General features: G+C 41.0%; 1 protein-coding gene across 5 annotated transcripts in view; it reads left to right on the forward strand.

Annotated features, from left to right (window-relative positions):
* Positions 1–17,496, forward strand: part of PRKAR1B (protein kinase cAMP-dependent type I regulatory subunit beta) — a 101,568-nt gene extending 84,072 nt beyond the window's left edge. For all 5 annotated transcript variants that reach the window (XM_083799483.1, XM_083799484.1, XM_083799481.1 and 2 more), the window contains exons 10-11: positions 14,602–14,683; positions 15,113–17,496. In XM_083799483.1, coding sequence (XP_083655609.1) covers positions 14,602–14,683; positions 15,113–15,285 — 255 coding nt within the window. In that variant the 3' untranslated portion in view covers positions 15,286–17,496. The remainder of the gene's footprint in view (positions 1–14,601; positions 14,684–15,112) is intronic.
* The last annotated feature ends 960 nt before the right edge of the window (positions 17,497–18,456 follow it).

An 18,456-nucleotide genomic window follows, 5' to 3' on the forward strand; every position in this document is an offset into this window, starting at 1 on the left:
ATGAAAATGCTACGTGGAGGCAAAGGCTGCAGCATGAGCTCAGCCAAATTATTAGAATAACACAAAATACGCATGGGGAAGAGCCACAGGAAACCAGGCTTGTAAAGTCCACTGCTCACAGTGCTGTTTGTGGTCATTTTTTGTTAAAAATCCGATGAGAAGAGTATTACCCTGAGATTTTTTTAAGGACTGCAAGATTTTTTCTGCCATGCTGAGTCTTCACAGGCAGCAGTAAGATGTTTACCAGTAAGTTGGCTGGGTGTTTTTTCATTCAAATGTTAAGCAGCCTTCAACAAGATTTAGTTTAAATATTTAAAGGCTGCTATTTTTTCCAGTGATAGAATTATTTTAATGTTTATACCATACTCCTTAATTTGAAGATAGGATCAGAAGTGAATGCATGCTTACAAAAGCAAAATAACCACTTTTGTGAGGTTGATTTACTGCACTTGAAACTGGTAATTAAGAAAAGAAAAAAGAAGCAGCCCTGCAGTTTCTATATTTTCAGATATTTCCAGGTTTTATTTTCCCACTATGCTTTTCACACAACAAACTCGGGCTTTCCCAGACCAGACAGATGTGGAATGTATCTGTTGGATTCCAAGGTCATGGAATTATCCCATATGAGATTCCTGGCACAGAGGTGAAAAACTTTAAGCACCATGAAACAATTGTTGCCATAAAGAATTATATTTTGGCAAGCGTAAATCATAACAGATGTACAGTTTCTAACAAATACATTTGCAGTTGTATTGTACACTGCCACACTGTGTAACCAACGGTAGGGAGGATTTATTCATCTGACTTCAGATAAAGCAAATATTTTTAGCTAGCATTTTAAAGTGGTAGCTTGCAAAGGCATGTGAGCTTTGCAGAGTTAAATATCCCAGAAAATGTTACGTCCCTTTAAATGAAATGCCATTTGAACTAGGGCTGATTTTTTTCCCCAACTCGTGTTTTGCCACTGACTTCAGTTCGAGCAGCAGCTCAGACTAGTGTGGTAGTTCTATGAAACTGGAAAGAACCGAGTTTTTTGCTGTTGTCTAGGTTACTGAACAAGGTAGTGACAATAGTATTAAAAATAGAGGTTAGGATCATGTACCATTCTATAACTTCAGCTTCAAACTTGGCTTGGTGGCACTGCACCTCGGAGAAAAGTCCATAATGCAGCTAGCAAAAATGCTGGGATCTGCAGCCGTGAAGTGCCCTGCTGGGTTTTCCAGCTTCCACCCCTCCCTGTGTCAGATCACTTGGATCTACTTGTCACTGCTAAGCACCATATACGACACACAGTTATTGTCATGGGACTCCGCTGAATGTGCTCGGGGAGTCTTTTAATATCAGTTGCATTCTGAGAGCTCACTGTGCCTGACTGGTTGCTGAAGTGCTGCCAGATGGCCCCAATTCTCCAAAAAGTTTGACATGGCTTAAGGAAAATGCACACACGGATGCAAACGTGTGCAGGTGTGGGAGGGGAAAACAGCAAAATTGTTATGATAATGCCCCGCTGTGCCCATGGAGGACAGCTTGTAACTGTCCTTTAAATGTGCTGTCCGTAGCCTGTCATCTCCTCAGAGGACAGTTTGGTTTAAGTGGTGCATAAAGCAAAGAAATAAAACTGCATGAGAAGCAAAACATTTCCAATTAATAGCTGGTTGAGCTGCCCAGCAATAACATGCAGCAGCCTAAAAATAAAAGAACTAAAAATAGAAGATAATTGGCAGGAGAAAATTCAAGGAGAAATGGACCCATTGTATCAAGCAGTTTCACATTAGAATTTTTATTTTAAAACATTTTAAAACCTAGTATTTTTAATTGTAGATTAGTGTTAGTGACAGTGGGTAGTTCCAGCCTCCTCTATAAGTCCTTTGTGAAAAGCACTGAAAAAAGGCTTGGGATTTGTGTTCTTTATTGTTTTCCTGGTGGCTAGAAAGGAGGCAGTCAGGGCCTCTGATTTTCAGGCTTACTTGTATTATCAGTGCAGCCTGTGGGCAGACTGTTACCCACCCTGGGCCTCTGTTTCCACATCAGTGGGAGTAATCCTAATGACACTCCATAAAGGTGAGTAAAAGCTTCACGGGAAAATGTATTAAGCATCCACTAGTACTGAAACCAGGGAATGGGAATAGCAAGATTGGAAAATAAGAGAAAATTTTCACTGACAGTGCAGAAATCCTTCCAAAACTAGTGCAGAGAGCTGCCTGACTGGTAGAAATCAGTGAAATGGATTGCTAATAATTATTGATCCAGCCAAGAGTAGTGCTGATCACATTCAAAACAGCGCTGTGATTCCTGGGGGAGCTGCTAGTTGTCATGCTGCTGTTGACATTTCAAGTCAGGGCCACTAACTGGCTCCAGTCTGGGCAGGATCCACTGTGAGTTATTGTGACTGCTGAAAGCATGCTTGAGATACTGTCCTGTAGGTGAAATCAGTGTTTCCAACCCTGCTGACAGTCTTGGCATGCTGTGGAGGGCCTCTGCACAAAAACAGTTCAAAGCCTCGTTAGGTGGAACAGTGTTTGTAAACTCTTTGTAGCATGGTAACGTGAAGGAGCGGAGGAAGATCCTTGGGCTAGCTAGGAAGGGCACTCTGCTCCTTACAGAATTGGGCCTTTTTGTAGGAAAAGTAGACTTGAGTCTTAAATTGCACAAGAAGCATCTGAAGATTTATGATTTAAAAGCTCTTCAAGAAAGAAAAGAAAGAAAGAAAGAAAAAAGAAAAATAATAGCCCAATTGTTTCCTGCTTTAAATTGTTGCTCTTTGACATTCTAACCCAAGAGAGACCCCTTTGGCAACTACCCCTACAACAGGCAGGAGAACTACAAAGTAAACTTCTTCCGTATGGTTAATGAAGTCACTGCCTTAGGCACACTCTGCTATCACACCTGATAATCTCTTTAAAAACACAGTGTGATTAATTATTAATTAGGAAGATGAATGTTGTCTAGAAAAGGAGTTTCAAAGGCTACAATCCGAATTGCTTAGTGTTACCAGGATTTTGTTGATACCAGGTATGTTTGTTAAAGGCAGTCTGCAGCAGCTCCTAATACGCCTCATAAACAAAATATACCTACTAAGCAGAGCCAGCAGTCACTGAGGGCTCTGTTCTTTGCTTATTTTCATCTGTGGAGACATTGTTTTCTGTAGAGCTGTTACAGGAACGGTAGACTCAATTTTGTTGATATCACCTGGCTGTGCTCAAACAATAGCGCTTCCATTGGCCCTGCATCAAAGTTGATCGGCGTTCAGGATGGCATTTTTAATGGCCAGCTGATGTCAAAGATAAAAAGGTAGGTGTGCGATTGGGTGCCATCCTGCCTGGGGATGGAGGTGATGTGTTTTGCTGTGTCAGAGTGACTGAAATGCTCGCTTAGTTCATCTCTGGTTGGATTTGCTTTAAATTTGACTTCTGTGAGCAGTGGATCAGGCTGCATATATATGCAGTCTTGAGTGTATCCTTATCTCTCCTCTGTTAGAAAGGGCCAAAATTTCATAGTAAGCATCTGGCTGCTCCACTTCTTGCTCCCACCAGCAATGGGAGGACCTGTCAGTGACTGCAGCTTTTGGTCCTTCCAACTCTTTCTCTAGCCCCAGTAATAACCATGGCAATGCAGGCACCTCCTGTAAATTCTGCAAAATCTGAAACCACAGAAGTGATGTATGCTGGATCATTTTCTTAACATTTTTGTGAGATTTCAGATTAGCCAATATTTCTAGTCTATTTTAGAACTTTGCAGATTTTGTTCCTCATTTGTGGCAGAAACCAGGACAACTGTATGTAAATTCTCTGAGTTGCTATGAACCCAGAGATTGGAGAATAATGTATAATAGTTTAAAAATGTATGGTTAAAAAAGTACTGTCAAACCCAGTCATGACTCAATCTCTAGTCCACAATCAGAATTAAGTCCTTTTGCATCATCGTTCTCCAACCCCATTCAGTTTAGTTTTCATATTATAAAAATGAAACATTTTAAAAAGAAGTCTGATGGATAGGAAAACAATGTAAAAGCAGCATCCCCAGCCAACATTTAGTTATGGAAAGAAAATTCTCGCCTGGATTGGCAAATTCATGTGGCTTTCTGTAAGCATATGACCAAATAATTTTGAGAGCCATAATTACTGTGGTATATAATGTATGTAACCTTTTTACCTACTCATTTTATCTTACTTATCTATTGGTCTTACTTGAACATCTCATGAACTTCATGAAGCTGATGCTCGCTACACCTGCGTGATGAGGTGCGTGAAGCAAGCTCCGTGTTACGATCTGAAGCATGGGCACAAGAATTAAGACAGTTCTTCATTCCTGCTGAAAAATATCAGTGGGAATTAGGTGCCTTGAAGGTCTGGGTCTTCTTGCTTTTGCTCACAGAAGGCCTAAGGCAAAGAAGAAATGTGAACTCTGTAGCCAGAATTCCAGGCTGCTGCACCAACTGACTGTTCTTTTTCCTTTACATTAAATTTTACTGCCCCAAAATGATGGGTGCGCTTTTCTACTGCAGCTTATGTGGAAGTCGTTTGCACTTTGTGTTGCTGACTGAAATTTGTTTGTTTCTTCCCTTGTTTTTGTATAATAGTCCTTCATAAATCAAAGGTTGGCAAATAATAAAAACCCAAGATTATTTACTGGCTGAAGGAATATTTGCAGTGTCTTTGGCTACGTAGTTCAAAGGATTTGTCTTCTCTTGGAAAGTAGCCCTAGAACTGCTGATCCTTAGCTGTAAAATAAAAGCCATCCCAGGAATGATGCTATCAGCAGTCCCAAAGGGCTAAAATGGCAGCTGAGGAGTGATATGCTAGTGGTCTTCCAGGACACTGCAACTGAGAACATTGCTTATGCCAGCATCATGAGGTACATGCAGGACTTTCTGTGTTACTCCATCTCACTGGGACACTGGTAAACTTACATCTTAAAGCAAAAACATGAGGAAGAGGCAGTGCAGCAGTCCTGTTCTCAAAGGTTTAAAAGTAGTTTTCATAACCTCTCTTTGCACATACTACACCCGGTGCAAAAAAATGCATATGAATGTTTCCCCAGTTCATTTCTGACATGACAGCTTGTGTAGGAGTCTTCAGTCTCATTCAGTTGTAATTTAAAACATCTGATTTGTAAACCCATAAAATGTAAGTTTTAGCTGGAAATTCAGCCACACCCTGCCCTCTTAGCACTATAGGATATGCGGAAAATGGGAGATGGTTTGCTGCGCAAAGATGTAAAACCCAGTGTTAATAATTGGCAATTTCATGCTTAGTACTTGTGTGCTCCATTTGAATTTTCATAAAAATCAGTGCTAGGTTTTCTTTGTGTTCAGAACCAACTGTGACTTTCTGTGTACGTAACACTTGCTTTAAGGCATGGTTTTGGTTTTGAGTCTTCTCTCTTTAGTCTTGTTCAGTAGAGTCTTGCTACCGTGGAAGTCTGCGGAAGCAGCGGAGGTTCCCAGGTAATGAAATGCCTCTGTGTGAGTATGGAGAGCAGCCCAGGCTGCTTACTCCTTAAGGTTTTCAGGAGATTCTCAGGATCCTTATAAATTCTTTTGGCATTGAAGACTGAGCTCACAAGCCTGGTTTCAAAGTACTTTCTCAACATGACCACAAACATTATGATCTCCATGATAAACTCCCGTTTCCTCTTCCCCCAGTTTACTCCAAGTTTTGCTTCTTGCTCTGAAGCTGTTGCCCTAGCTGGCCACAGCTGCCAGCCCAGCCCTGGTCACAGCATTAGTTATGAGACTTTAATTATGATGTCTGTCTCAGACTTTTGCTTGGTCTGGTTACTTCAGTATCTACAGAATGTTTTCACAAAGAAGCAGATGGTGGTAGGAGTAATTGGGCCGTAAAACAACATTAACAGCTAAAAACGATTTTCACCAGAAAGGATTTCGCGGGCAGGGTGAAGGAGGTTCAGCACTGTTTTCGTGTTTTCTCTCCCTTGCATTCAACACTGCCCATTCTGTAGGTGGTAGCAGGCAGCACTGTCTGCTTCCAGGACATGATAACTGTAAGGTCAGTCACAAATGTGAACAGTTGATGAATAACCCATTATAGAGTCACTTTTATGTTGACTCAGTGGACATTTCCTGGCTTCAGAGAGAGTAAAGATAATGGCTAGCTTTGTAGAAAGAAAGAATCTCTAAAATGCAACATTTTTTTTCCTTTGTGACTTTTATTGCTTTGTACGCTGACATGTCAGAGGGAGGAAAACAGTGCATTGTTGCCAATAATCCACAGCGCTTGGCACAGACAGTCTTTAAAATCTGGCACCGGGATGAATATTAATTCAGTTGTTTTCCCACAGAAGCTACTGATTAGTCAAGGCCAAGTATCCCTGAGATGATTCATTAAAACCCAGCATCGGAGCCCACCTTGACTGAGCAGATCTGCTTTGTGTCACCACTGCAGCAGGTGGACTGAATATATAGTAGAAGGGGCAACTAGAATTCTAAAACAGAGTGAAGATAAAAATGCAGATGGACCCCAAAGTCCAGACTGTGGTGCAGCCGCCTCCCAGCTTTCTGCCAGCAGCAGCTGGGCACAAAGCCAGGATAACTAGCCACAGAGGATTACACCCCAGGCAAGGGGCTCCTCCCATGTCTAAGAGCTGCTGTCGTCACCCCTGTGTCACCGTCCCCTTGCTCCCAGGCTTCCCAGTGCCAGTTGGCAGCTGGTGATTTGGGAAGGAGGCATGGGACTACCACGGCCCCGAGTCTGGGAGGCTCAGAGGCCACCATGACATGCCCTGCTCCGCGCTGCTCCCTTGCTTTTTGGACTCTCGATGAAGTCTTGAGGCTCCCAGCACTTGTAGGTGCCTCTGTCGGACTCCTGAGAGATCCTAGCTATGCGTCTAAAGGGCAACATTTTGAGGTCAAAAGACTACAAAGCTTAAAGTTTTGATTTTGAAAAGCCTTTCAACAAAAAAAGTCTTAATGAAAAAAATCCCAATTTTTTAATTCTTTGTGCAAAACCACTGTTTCACCTCCACGCATGAGGCAAAGTACACTTCGTGCAATAGTCTGCTTCTTTTGGCTTTGCACTGTGTTTATTGGTCTCTGCCTGAATCTTGTCTTGTTCCATCTAATAACGTTTCTTTTACTTCAAGGGGAGTACATATAGGTACAGGACAACTTTCATGCAGGCTGCCTTAAAGAAATACTGAAGGGAAAGATTGCCTGAGATACCGCAATAGGAGGATGAACAAAATGATCTAAAAGGCCTTCCCATGTCAAATGTCTACAATTTTAAATAGTAAATGATCAAGGCAAAGGCATTTCCTGGTGATTAATGACTGGCTGGGTGTAGTCATGTCTGGGCCTTAACCCTGGCCTCTTGTATATCCCTAGGAAATGCCCTGTGGCTCAGTTGTTTCTGCTGGTTTAAGCTACACTTGGTTTATGATTGATTGTCATTTTTAAAAGTACCTTTATGTTTGTCGCTATTTTGGTGACTGCTCTAGACAGCTTTGTTCCTCTCTCTCGGGTGTGGATGTTATTCCTAAATCAACATAAATGTGCCTAGATAGCAGAAGCAATGGAAGCTTCGATATACATACGGTAGTCCTATGCAGGTGTGATACAGCTGGTAGACATGGCGAACTGCGTATTGTTTAGTGTCAAGCATGGCTGTAGAGCTCACGTATAGGATCCGTGCCAGCTGGGAAGTAACATTTGCTTCCCACCTTTGCTGAATTGCAGCCCACATTAGTGTTGTTGGCAATTAAGGCCAATAAAAAATATGATGAATTAATGTTATAAAGTTATGATGATTACATTATGATAATCATGTACATTGTCACTGGAGTTGTTGCAGTATCAGGGCATTTTCTACGGCACCGCTCTCTCTCAAGGAGGTCATAGGGGTACCCCCATGCTCCCATTATTACCATAATGCTGCCCTTTGAGTTCATTTGATGTAGCACTGTTAAATCTTAAAGATACTCCCAAGGTGCTGGCTTTCTGAATATCTGCTGAAATCAGTGGCACTCAACATTTCGAGAGTTGCAACTGAATTAAAAAGACCAAATGTGCAAAATATTCTGTATTTGTTTTCAAAAGCTGGCAGCAGATCATGTTTCTGACTTGGGCATTGTCTCTTCTCTCACTGTAATCTACAGAGGTCCCTAATGGATGGAGAAAAGAATTCATTTGCTGCAGATAAGGAAACCAAACAACAAGCACTTTTTCACTTAATGCAAACCTGGGAGCTGTTCTTGTAGACCTTACTTACTAAACAGCCAATATAACAGGCACACCATAAATGACAGTCATAAAAGTAAAGTTTGCCAAACTGGATCAAAGTTGTTTAAGGTTTCACATCAAAGACAGACAATTTGATTTAAATGATCATTTTTAAAGTGGAGGGTGAAACATGAGCTGACAGACCTCAGCAGGTCTCACAGATCCACTAGGCAACTGTTATTTTCAGGATTTTTGTAGCATCAGGAGCATTTGGCCCTTCTTAATTTAAGCTAATGATTTGGAGGTGCTCTATGGGTGATTTAATTGCGTGCCTGAACCAGTAAGTAGGCAGATATGGTTGTGTAGCTTATCGTCGTTGTACCTATGGCAGTGTAAGAACATTGCCTGGGCAGTGTTTGTAGGTAGGAAAATGGTATCTTTTATTAGATTTATCTGGAGAAATAGACAACTCAAAGAAAGGCATGTGTGCCCAAAAGCATTTCTCTTTTTTTCTAGCTAGTTGGTCTAATAAAAGATATTACTTCCACAAACCTTGTCTTGCCTGCAATCAAATAAAATAATCACAGATTCACACTGTGTGAAAGATCTTTTAATTCATTTCATATCTGCTATTGCTTCCAGTAAAACCAGTAGGAGTCCTCACATTGAGTCCCGTGTGATTCGCCGTGTGTATAGGAACGTTTTATACCACTGCACAGACTCTTCCTTCGTCTTTTGTCATAACTTAGCGCAGATTTAATAGCAGCATATAATGAGGGCTTGTGTTGCTGGGGAGTGAAGGGAAAGTTATCTTTTGAATGTGTGAATTATGGAGTGTGTGGATTAACAAAGTGAGAAAGAGCAAAGGTATGTTCATAATAGAAATTGATGGAGTTAATAGCAATAACAGATGGATAGGCCTGACCTTTTTCATCGCTAATTCTATAGAAAAACTACTGCATGGCTCTTTTCTAGTGGATTGTGCAGAGGAAAATGAAATAAGCTAGAAAAGCATTCTAAGCTCAAAACTAGGGTAGAAGTACAACATTGAGGACATGGAGAAAAAAACTGTCTGCCATGCTTTACTTTAAAAAATAAGTGAAAAAGTAAAAAATAAAAATGGAAATGGTAATAAAAATAGTAGATTCCTGCTTATAAACATTAAAATTATTTTCTTCAAGATGTAGAATTTTAATTTGTGTACTTAGTGTATTAAAAGGACATAGACATTGACGTTGCATCCAATTATCAGAGTAAATAACCATTCTTCAATATTAATAACAATAAATGTGTCTGTTATCACAGATGGAGCCTCACTATATTTTTTACTGATTGCTTTATCTTTAAAGTGGAAGCTTTGACTGGTGGAAATAGAACATTAACAAGAGTGACTTTTAAACCAAAAAGTTAAAAAAAGCTGGGCTCATTTCCCTGCCCATCCCCAGCCTCTGGTAAGGGGCCACCCTGCACAGTCCACCCTACCCAGTGGTACCCAGGACACTTCCCTGCCAGCACAGGGGGGATCCCATCTGATCCACAGAGCTTCCTCTGCTGGAATAGAGGAAAAACTACAGGATTTCCCCTTTGACCTTCTTGTGGACCACTTGCCTTTTATAGCCAGGCTACTTAGGCCAACTCCTGGCTACAGGATTCATAATTAAATATAAAGATAGGGCTCCTGTAGCACTTGGTGCTTACAAGGACATGCAGGATCAGTCATGGGAATCTTCATGTTGATCCAGGTGGGCCACTGTAGGATGTCCAACTCATCCCTACAGTCTGATAGTTTGAAAATGAAACATCTATCAAAATCTTATTACTTTGGAGAGGATGGGAGCTCATGGATTATAAACCTTAACTTATTTTTTTATATCTTAAATTATGCTGCTGTATCTAAGCCGTAAATTTTTACAAAACAAACTGCTGATGCATTTGAAAGACAGGAATAAATACTCTCAGCGCTGTGACAGAAGCGTTACAGAGGGAGTGAGCAGGTGCGTGGGGTGAGGATGGCAGAGAGGTGGTGATGGCGCATTGCTGTTGGAACTGCTACTCTTGTTGTTTTTGCAATAAGATGCCTGTATTTACTAGGAGCAGAGGAGGGGAGGTTAATGATATTGGTTCCTGGGAATACAAGCACTCCCCGTGGCTGAAAGGGAATATTCCTCGATCCACCAAAGATCATTTCACTCCCAAGTGTCTGCGAGGAGAACGACATGCCTGTCTGCTTTCAGTTTCGTATCATCACAAAGTGCTGATTTATTAAATGGTGTCAAACTTCTTCACAGTGTTTGAGCATGTACTCTGAAAGTTTTGCTCTGTGGCGTAGGAGGCTGAAATGACTATCAGGGTACAAGACAGTATTTTAAATTGAGCAGCACTAAATAGCCTGATCCTGCAAATCTGGGATTGTACACTTTATTTCACAGAGACTGATCCTGCCAAGTTTTGTGTGCCATTTAAGGGGAGATCTTTTCCACTGAGACCAAATGGTTTTGGTGGGTGAGAGTGATAAGCCCCTTGAATCCTTACTAGATAATACTCGTACCTCCCAGGATAGGGCTCAGGAGATTTATTCAGGGCTACCATTTATACAAGGCAGGGCTAAGCACAAGAAGGATAGAAAGCTCAATAACTGCATTGGAAAGATTTGACAGGTAAACTAAAACAAAATTCAGTCGTGAAGCCTGTGATGGGAGCAAGGGTAGGGGTCAGCACCTAACCCATTTAGTATGAGAACTTCATTAAGTGTGTAAATATTAAGGGATTGTTTCTGTATTATTTTATTTTTGCTCTGCTTACACTGCTCATGTACAATTGGACTCTTCCTCTAATACAGTTAGAATAACTTTGTTTCCAGAGATAAGATACCTAAAGCGAAGGTGAGGCAGATAGATAATTATAAATACATCTTCTTTGTTTCATGGTGTGGACGGTTTTCCCGTGAAGGTCACTGTGACAATGCTCCAGGATGTACTTGTGGAGCTGGTGACTTTCGCAGGGAGAGGCCAAACGGCGTAATCAGATCTTACATCTGGGTGCTCGCTGTCAGGGTTTCAGGAAACTTCTTTTGCTCCATGATAGACCTGTGCTCACTGGGCAACGGGAAAAGCCTATGTGACTGTTAAAACAAGAGTGGAAAAATATGTATCTGGAATATGCATTGCTTTGTCCTGCCAAGCCAAGTGTTTATTGTGGAGGCCAGACACATCTGTCCTCCTCCAACAGATAGCATGGTGTTTCTTGGATTAAAAAGGCCGACTGTAGTGGAACAGTGGAAGAAATTGCTTCAGAAGACTGACTTATTGAAGTCCTATATCATATGGACCCTGTCAAAAAAATATTAAGCACAATAAAAGCTGACACTAGGGGAGATGAAAGCAATATTGCTTGATATTGTGATTACCTTTATGGCAATGTGCTCAAGATGAGCAATGGGGAATTGACTCTTTTTTTCATTTGACCTGGGCAGTCAATATGATTACTTTGGGGATTTTTTGTTGTTGTACGTAATAAAACATCTGTAATAAAAGTTTAAAAAAAATAGTTTTGGGAAAGAGAATGGAGACATGGATTGCAGACAGCTATTTGGGTCAAGGGGTTAGGTTTTTGCCAGGCTCCAGATGGGGACTGAGTGGAGGACAGGGGCTGGAAGTGATTCTGAAGCTGATTCTGACTCCATTGCACAAGCAATAAGAACAGCATCGAGTTAGGCCCATGCACTGCACCTGATCTGAAGTTTGTCCAGAGAGAGGTTGATAAGCGCTTTATTCCCTGTATGAGATATTTCTTCAGAATGCTGCTTAGGAAAGTGTGTTTGTTTTTAAAGCTTGCAGTAAGTGCGAATAACAAAACTCATTGCACTATCTTTGCATTTTCACCCCCTTTCAGATTTACTGGAAGATCTTGGAAAACAGCAGCTTTGGCGAAACAATTTAGTTATATCAAGGATAAGGAATTCTTGCTGGAAACTTGACAGGCACCAAATCACTTTCTTACATGCTGTCCTTTCAGTTACTTTTGTGAATAGCCATACGCTTGCTGTGGACAGTTTTATGTGCATGGCAGGTCTTAGCAGCAGATAAAACCCCAAGCAACCGCCACCAAAAGGCAAAGGCCAACTTCCCTTAGTATGTTTAGCTTATTTCTGAACAACTGATCTCGAAACAACATCGCCAGTTCAGGTGTCCTTGCTCCTGCAGGTTGTGCCAAGCACATGGTTCTGTATCTTATGCCATCAGACGTCTGGCATATCAAGAGCGAAAGCACTGAAGCCAAGGAGAGTTTTGCAACTGTTTTCAAATGGACTAGGATTTACAGCTCTGGTGTTTATTCAGAATTTTTTTTAATGCTGATATGGCATGTGGCTGGTGGAGTGAAATAGTAAATTGTCATGGCCAATATAATGTGGTGACGGTCTGCTATCTACTAATTTATACTAAGCACAGATTACTGCTAATGGGCAAAATAAGACATTATAACTTCTACTGTGTCAGATTAATTTGATATACATCCAAGTACATATAAAAACCATCAGATGCTTAGCACCTTTCAAACAGTGCTTGCACATTATTTGATTTTTGGCTCTGGTTCCTGCCATCTTCAGAAGTAATTTACCTCTTCATTTGTGTAGCATAGAAAGGTTACATTATAAATTAACCTAGAGAGTGGCCCAGCAATTCATAAATTATATGGGCTTAAAAATAACCCTGTTATGAAATAGGACATGATGCAATACAACAGTATTACAGCATCTTAGTAGTGCTCGTTCAGAAGAAAGCAAATTATGATAATTTGCTAGATAATAGTGGATATTCCTGGGCCCCAGGTCCTAGAAAAGCAAAAGTCAGACCTGAAGCAGCATTACATGCTGTTCAGATTTGCATTTCAATGACAATGTTCAGGATCCTATGGGGTGTATTTAAACACAGCACAGAGGTGAAGGGCTGGTTCTGCAGGGTGCTGAATGCCTTTAGCTGCACTGAAGCCAAGGAGCTTGAGGTTGTTCAGTGTCTCCTTGAGCCCCATTGTAAACTGAAGCATACACATTTATTTCGATGCAAGGAAGCTGAAAGATGTTTGCAGCTGTCTCATCTGCACTGAATACTCCACACTGGAGGGAGGTTTGCACTCCAGGCTGGAGTGTTGCTGCAGCTGGCTACAGACACCAGAAGTGCAGATGAGCAGAGAAATGCAAGGCTTGTGTGTTAAACTAGGGGGTCCCTGTGATATTTTCAAATAACTGGCATCTTCCAAGCATAGTTCACATTACTGTGTCTCCCCGGCTTCCCTGTCCTGGTTGTACCAGCTCCCAGGTATTGCTTTCCAAGCTGAAAATTAAACAACAACAACAGCAACAACAAAAACACACATTGTTGATGCTCTCCAACAGCACCTAAATTCTTCCTTTATTTTGCACTGTTCTTGCAGCAGCATCAGGCCACTGTCAAAAAAATTGGCTCTGCGGTCTACTTAAAAATCTTTTTTTATTAAGAATCTTTTTAATTTCAGTTAAAATCAAGTATGTTAACATTTTGCCTTTGCCATGGCTTCTGGTGTGGACTGAACATAATTTCTAATGTCATAGTAATTTTTTTGCAGGAAAGCAGCTACCTTTTCTGTTCCCCTACAAAAACTTTGTGCCGCAAATAATTTAAGATTTCCTCCAGGTTAGAATATTTTTGCATGTAAAACCCCTTTGAAGGTTTAAATAGACTGTTACTGAGTTTTGACATGTATTAGCACGTGTTAAGCACTGCAGTTATTAACGGTCGTGGAGACAAGACACATTCCATCTCTCAAGCGACTGACTTGCAGGTGTCCAGATCACTAAAGGCCATGAGAAGGCAAAGACACTGAAAAAAACACCTTCTGTTGCAATAAGCATTAAAAACTCCCTTTACCAACAATCTCGGCAAGACAGCCAGTGAACGGTCAGGTGAGGAATAAACTCTAGTTGCTGTCTTACAAATTTCTGTCCCTAGATGGTGGCTGGAAAATTTGCCTTTTTATTGCTTATGATGAAAATCTTCCCTGCGTCACTTATAAGGTTCCCCATCCACTCAGAACATATTTTTAAAGTACATTGAAGCATACATTTTCACAGCATGATGTGTATTAGTTACATAGGAATTACTGAATTCTGTTCTGTTCCTCTTGTGTTCTGCATGAGACGAATCTGTCCGCATCCAAACAATGCCGCATTCATAGAGGGAAATCAAGTTTGCCATACTGGTGGATTTTTTTTTAATTCTTCAATTCCTTTTATTCACGTATAAGAAATTGACTGAGATTGTCATCTCTCCCATAGCAGAACTAAAGGGGTGTGACGTATCCTGCGAAAGCGGATACTCCGGACTCAACATTTTTCAAAGGGATAGCAGGTTTAAGCAAAGCAAAGTAACCTTCCCCTCTTCTGTTCCCAGGGCACAGCTTCCGTTCTCCAGCGCAGGTCTGATAATGAGGAGTACATTGAAGTGGGAAGACTTGGACCATCAGATTATTTTGGTAAGAAAATTCAGCTTAAGCATGGTTCAGAAAGACAGCAAATGGGATTGTATGAAGTAGTTGCTGTCTTAATTAGTGTTCTACTCTTTAACGAACAAGGGGTTATGCATAGGTCAGCTTCTGCTTTCAGCAGTACTGAGAGATTTCACTGAAGCTGAAACTATTCCTTGGTTTACATCAATGTAGCAGATAGGAGACAGCTCCAGAATCAGCAAAACAGTCTGAATGCATTTGTTTTCAAAGGCATTTTACAGGCATGCATTATGCATGTGTTATGCACTTGTACTGTCAACAGAATTATGTAAAGTGTCTATCAAGATAATATAAAGGGGTATGTTCTACAACCAAAGCAACTGTATGGTGGCCTGAATATGCACCCTCCAAAAAAGAGGCACAGACGTGTGATGGTGTATTTGTCCCTATTTCCAGGTGAGATAGCATTATTGCTCAATCGGCCCCGGGCTGCTACGGTGGTGGCACGTGGACCCCTGAAGTGCGTAAAGCTCGACCGGCCCCGCTTCGAACGAGTGCTCGGTCCTTGCTCTGAGATCCTCAAGAGAAACATTCAGAGATACAACAGTTTCATTTCACTCACTGTCTAAATGATTCCTTTGGGAAAGCTGCCTTTGTGTGACCTTGTGCACTTAAATTTGCTCTGTGCAGCTCCATAGCTTTATAAAGAAAAAATAAAAGGTGTGCATTTCATGTGTATTTTTTCTGTTATGTCATGCACTGGATGTCAGTTCAAATATTATGTATCATTTAAGAAAGAAGACAACTGTTTGGATAAGACTAGCTTGGGGGTACCGTGCAGGGAAGATTAGGCTTTTGGCTTGCAGGCAAGATTTTTACCTGTTGTTGGATCATATAGATAAAACTGTGTTTTTAACTATTTAAACTACATATGAATGTCTGTTTCCCTCATTATCTTACACCTACCCTTAAAGTTGGTTTTATTCACCTTTTGTAAGCTTCTTTGGTAAAGTGATGTCCCTCTGCCTGTCACTTCTAAAAGCCTTTTCACTGCTTATGGACTGGAGGTTTCTGAAATCCACGTGGTCAGTGACAGTTGCACAATCTAAGAGGGAAGGTTAGAGAAAGGTTTTGATCATTCCAGTAAGCCAAGGAAAAGTAGAACTTTTGAGTCACCTTGTTTGTGGTTTAGAAATAGGGGCCATATTCCTCTGTGTTACAAGCCCTTTCAAGTCTGCTTTGTAGCTCTGAGGGTGTGCTAAGGCAAACAGACTGCTCCAGTCTTCTGGGTAAGGAGTTCAAGGAACAATGTTTTGTAAGAAATCAGATGGAGCCTTTAGGAGCTAAGGTATCCAACTTCACCTTTTTTAGATGAGGGTTTGCATTAAATCCCTTAAAAGCCAATGGGACCTTCTTCACTTAACTAAGCGGGGCTTTGTAACACATTTATCTGCACCAGAGTGTCCTCAGCCACTTCTCCGAATATTATATGAAATACTTAAGAGATAATGGCAGCTGTACATCAGCAGTTTGACAGGACTCTTTTACGTAAGGTCCACTTAATTAAAGTCAAATCCTTTTTTTTAAGTATATGACCAGGATTCTCTCCTCCAGAAGACACATATTGCAGAACAAAAAGCACCAGGAACCTGCAACAAGCCCAATGTGGGCGCAGCCTTGCTGGCAGCTGTGTCTGTGTAGACGTGGGTCTCCTCTTGCATGGGGCTTTTTGCAGAGCCAGACCTTACTCTGCTCTGCAGCCCCCCAGGATGGGATCAGTTAGATTACTCTTTGGGGAAGCTTTTCCTTTGAAGGAAAACTTCTCTTTGCTGACAGCAGCAAACCTCTGCATCTCAGCTACTCTAAATGGCACTGCCCACTTTTCAGTTGCAGCAAAATTGTATTTATTCTTTATGATAACATTACTCTGAGTAAATATGAACTTTCTGTACCTTTTACACGCCAAAAGTTATATAATGAAATAAGGCAGAAATCTTCCTTTTGAAACTAGAGGTGTTAAGAACATGTCTAGAATTACTCATACTGGTGTGTAATTTGTTCTCCTTTTTGGAGTTAACAAAATATAATTTGGGATTTTCCTACTGACTCCCACCAAGAAGGCTCTTGGGACCCAATATTCCAGTACCTGCCCACAGTGGTTTTTACAGAGCTAACTGCTCCTTGACTTCAGAGTCTAAGTCCTCCCATGACTTCAAGGTGCTTAATTTATTTCAGCATATTTTCAGTGGTCCTGTCATTGTATATCAGTTGCTACTATTTATTATGATTATGTTATGCTCCTTGCATGTATCAAATATGACCATTCACGTTTTTCAACCTTGCAGTTTTACGACATACATTTATATAGGCAGACGCCCATTATATATCTTAATAAATGTATAAGCATTTGCAAAACTTGTTTTGTTTCACTTTTTGTATTCTCTTCTGCTATTTTTAAGTCATATTTTTAAAGGTTACCAGTCACTCATGTATGTTACTTAACCTATTGCATTTCTGTTGTATTCATAAAAAATGTGTTTTGCATAATATGCAAGATACATTTCTTGTTAAACACAAAGTTATTAGCCTCACTGTTTAGAAGTTACTTGAGCACACACACAAAACAGACTCTTTATTTTAAACCTTTATAGATCATGAAGAATACATTTGAATTATGGTTCTGTTATAAGCAAGTTCAAGAGAAGTGTAATCATTTAACACTAGGATTCCTGTGCTTGAAGTAGAACAAACTGATATTCTATGACATTTGAAAGATAATTGTAATATTTGCAGTGGATGATGGGACAGAATTGCAGTATGAATAAAATTCTTCTACATTACATGCGGCTGTTGTGGGTTTATTAATACTGGAAGTCTATATGAATAGAAGTCATGTTCTAGTTAAAATCTGCATATCATAAAAAGTTTGAACTCTGCTGAAAATAATCAGATGCAAAAGGACAAAAAATAGACCAAGAATCCTAGTGCTATATATAGGAATGGAAACCAAACTGGTTTTCTGCAGGATTAGCGTGAAGAAAAAAAAATCCTTGTGTTTAAATGTAATCATATATATCTATATTAAGAAGTAGGGGTTCGAGGTGTCTCTAGGCTCTTCATGTTGTTGAGATGTCAATTTAGCAAGGAATTTAAGCACATGTGGAACGTGAACTATGTGAGCTGTCTCAGTGGTTTTAGGGACACTGTGTAGAGCTTTGAAGCCCACAGGATTACTGGTGCAAGCTGTTGTACGGAGAACTGGAGGAACTGGGTAAGAACAGAGTTGTTCTCTCTCAAATACCGGTACCTTTTCCCCCAGTATCACAGACAAAGCCCACGGTCCTGACCACAAAGAATATGTCCCAGTCGTTCCTCTCTGCTTTGAGATTTTAGAAGTGCAGCTTCCCTAGGACTGAAGCATGAAGCCATTTTTGGCACCAGAGCTGTGCTGTGCTGCTGCCATGGCTTGGCCAAGAAGAACTGCATCGAGGACAAACTCCTCAAAGAAGGCAGAGCTTCTGAAGGAACTGCCTGTATTGCCTGTATCTGGATGGATGAGGATTGAAGGGCTGGAGACTATGGCTGCTTGGTGAGAAAGGTATTTAGCACGTTGTTAGTGCCACACGCTACCTGCGGTGTCAGCCAGAGCTCTGGGTGGCCACATACGAAGGCATCTTGTGGTCCAAGCTTGTCTCTGGGGCTGGAGCTGTCACCCAGAGCAGCGTGCTGGGCTTGCAGACGCGCTCCTGCAACGTCTCTGCGGTGGCCCCCACACAGGAATCTTGGGCGGCTCCTGGCCT

Source organism: Anser anser, assembly GCF_964211835.1.
Source record: "Anser anser genome assembly, chromosome: 15".
Taxonomy (NCBI): domain Eukaryota; kingdom Metazoa; phylum Chordata; class Aves; order Anseriformes; family Anatidae; genus Anser; species Anser anser.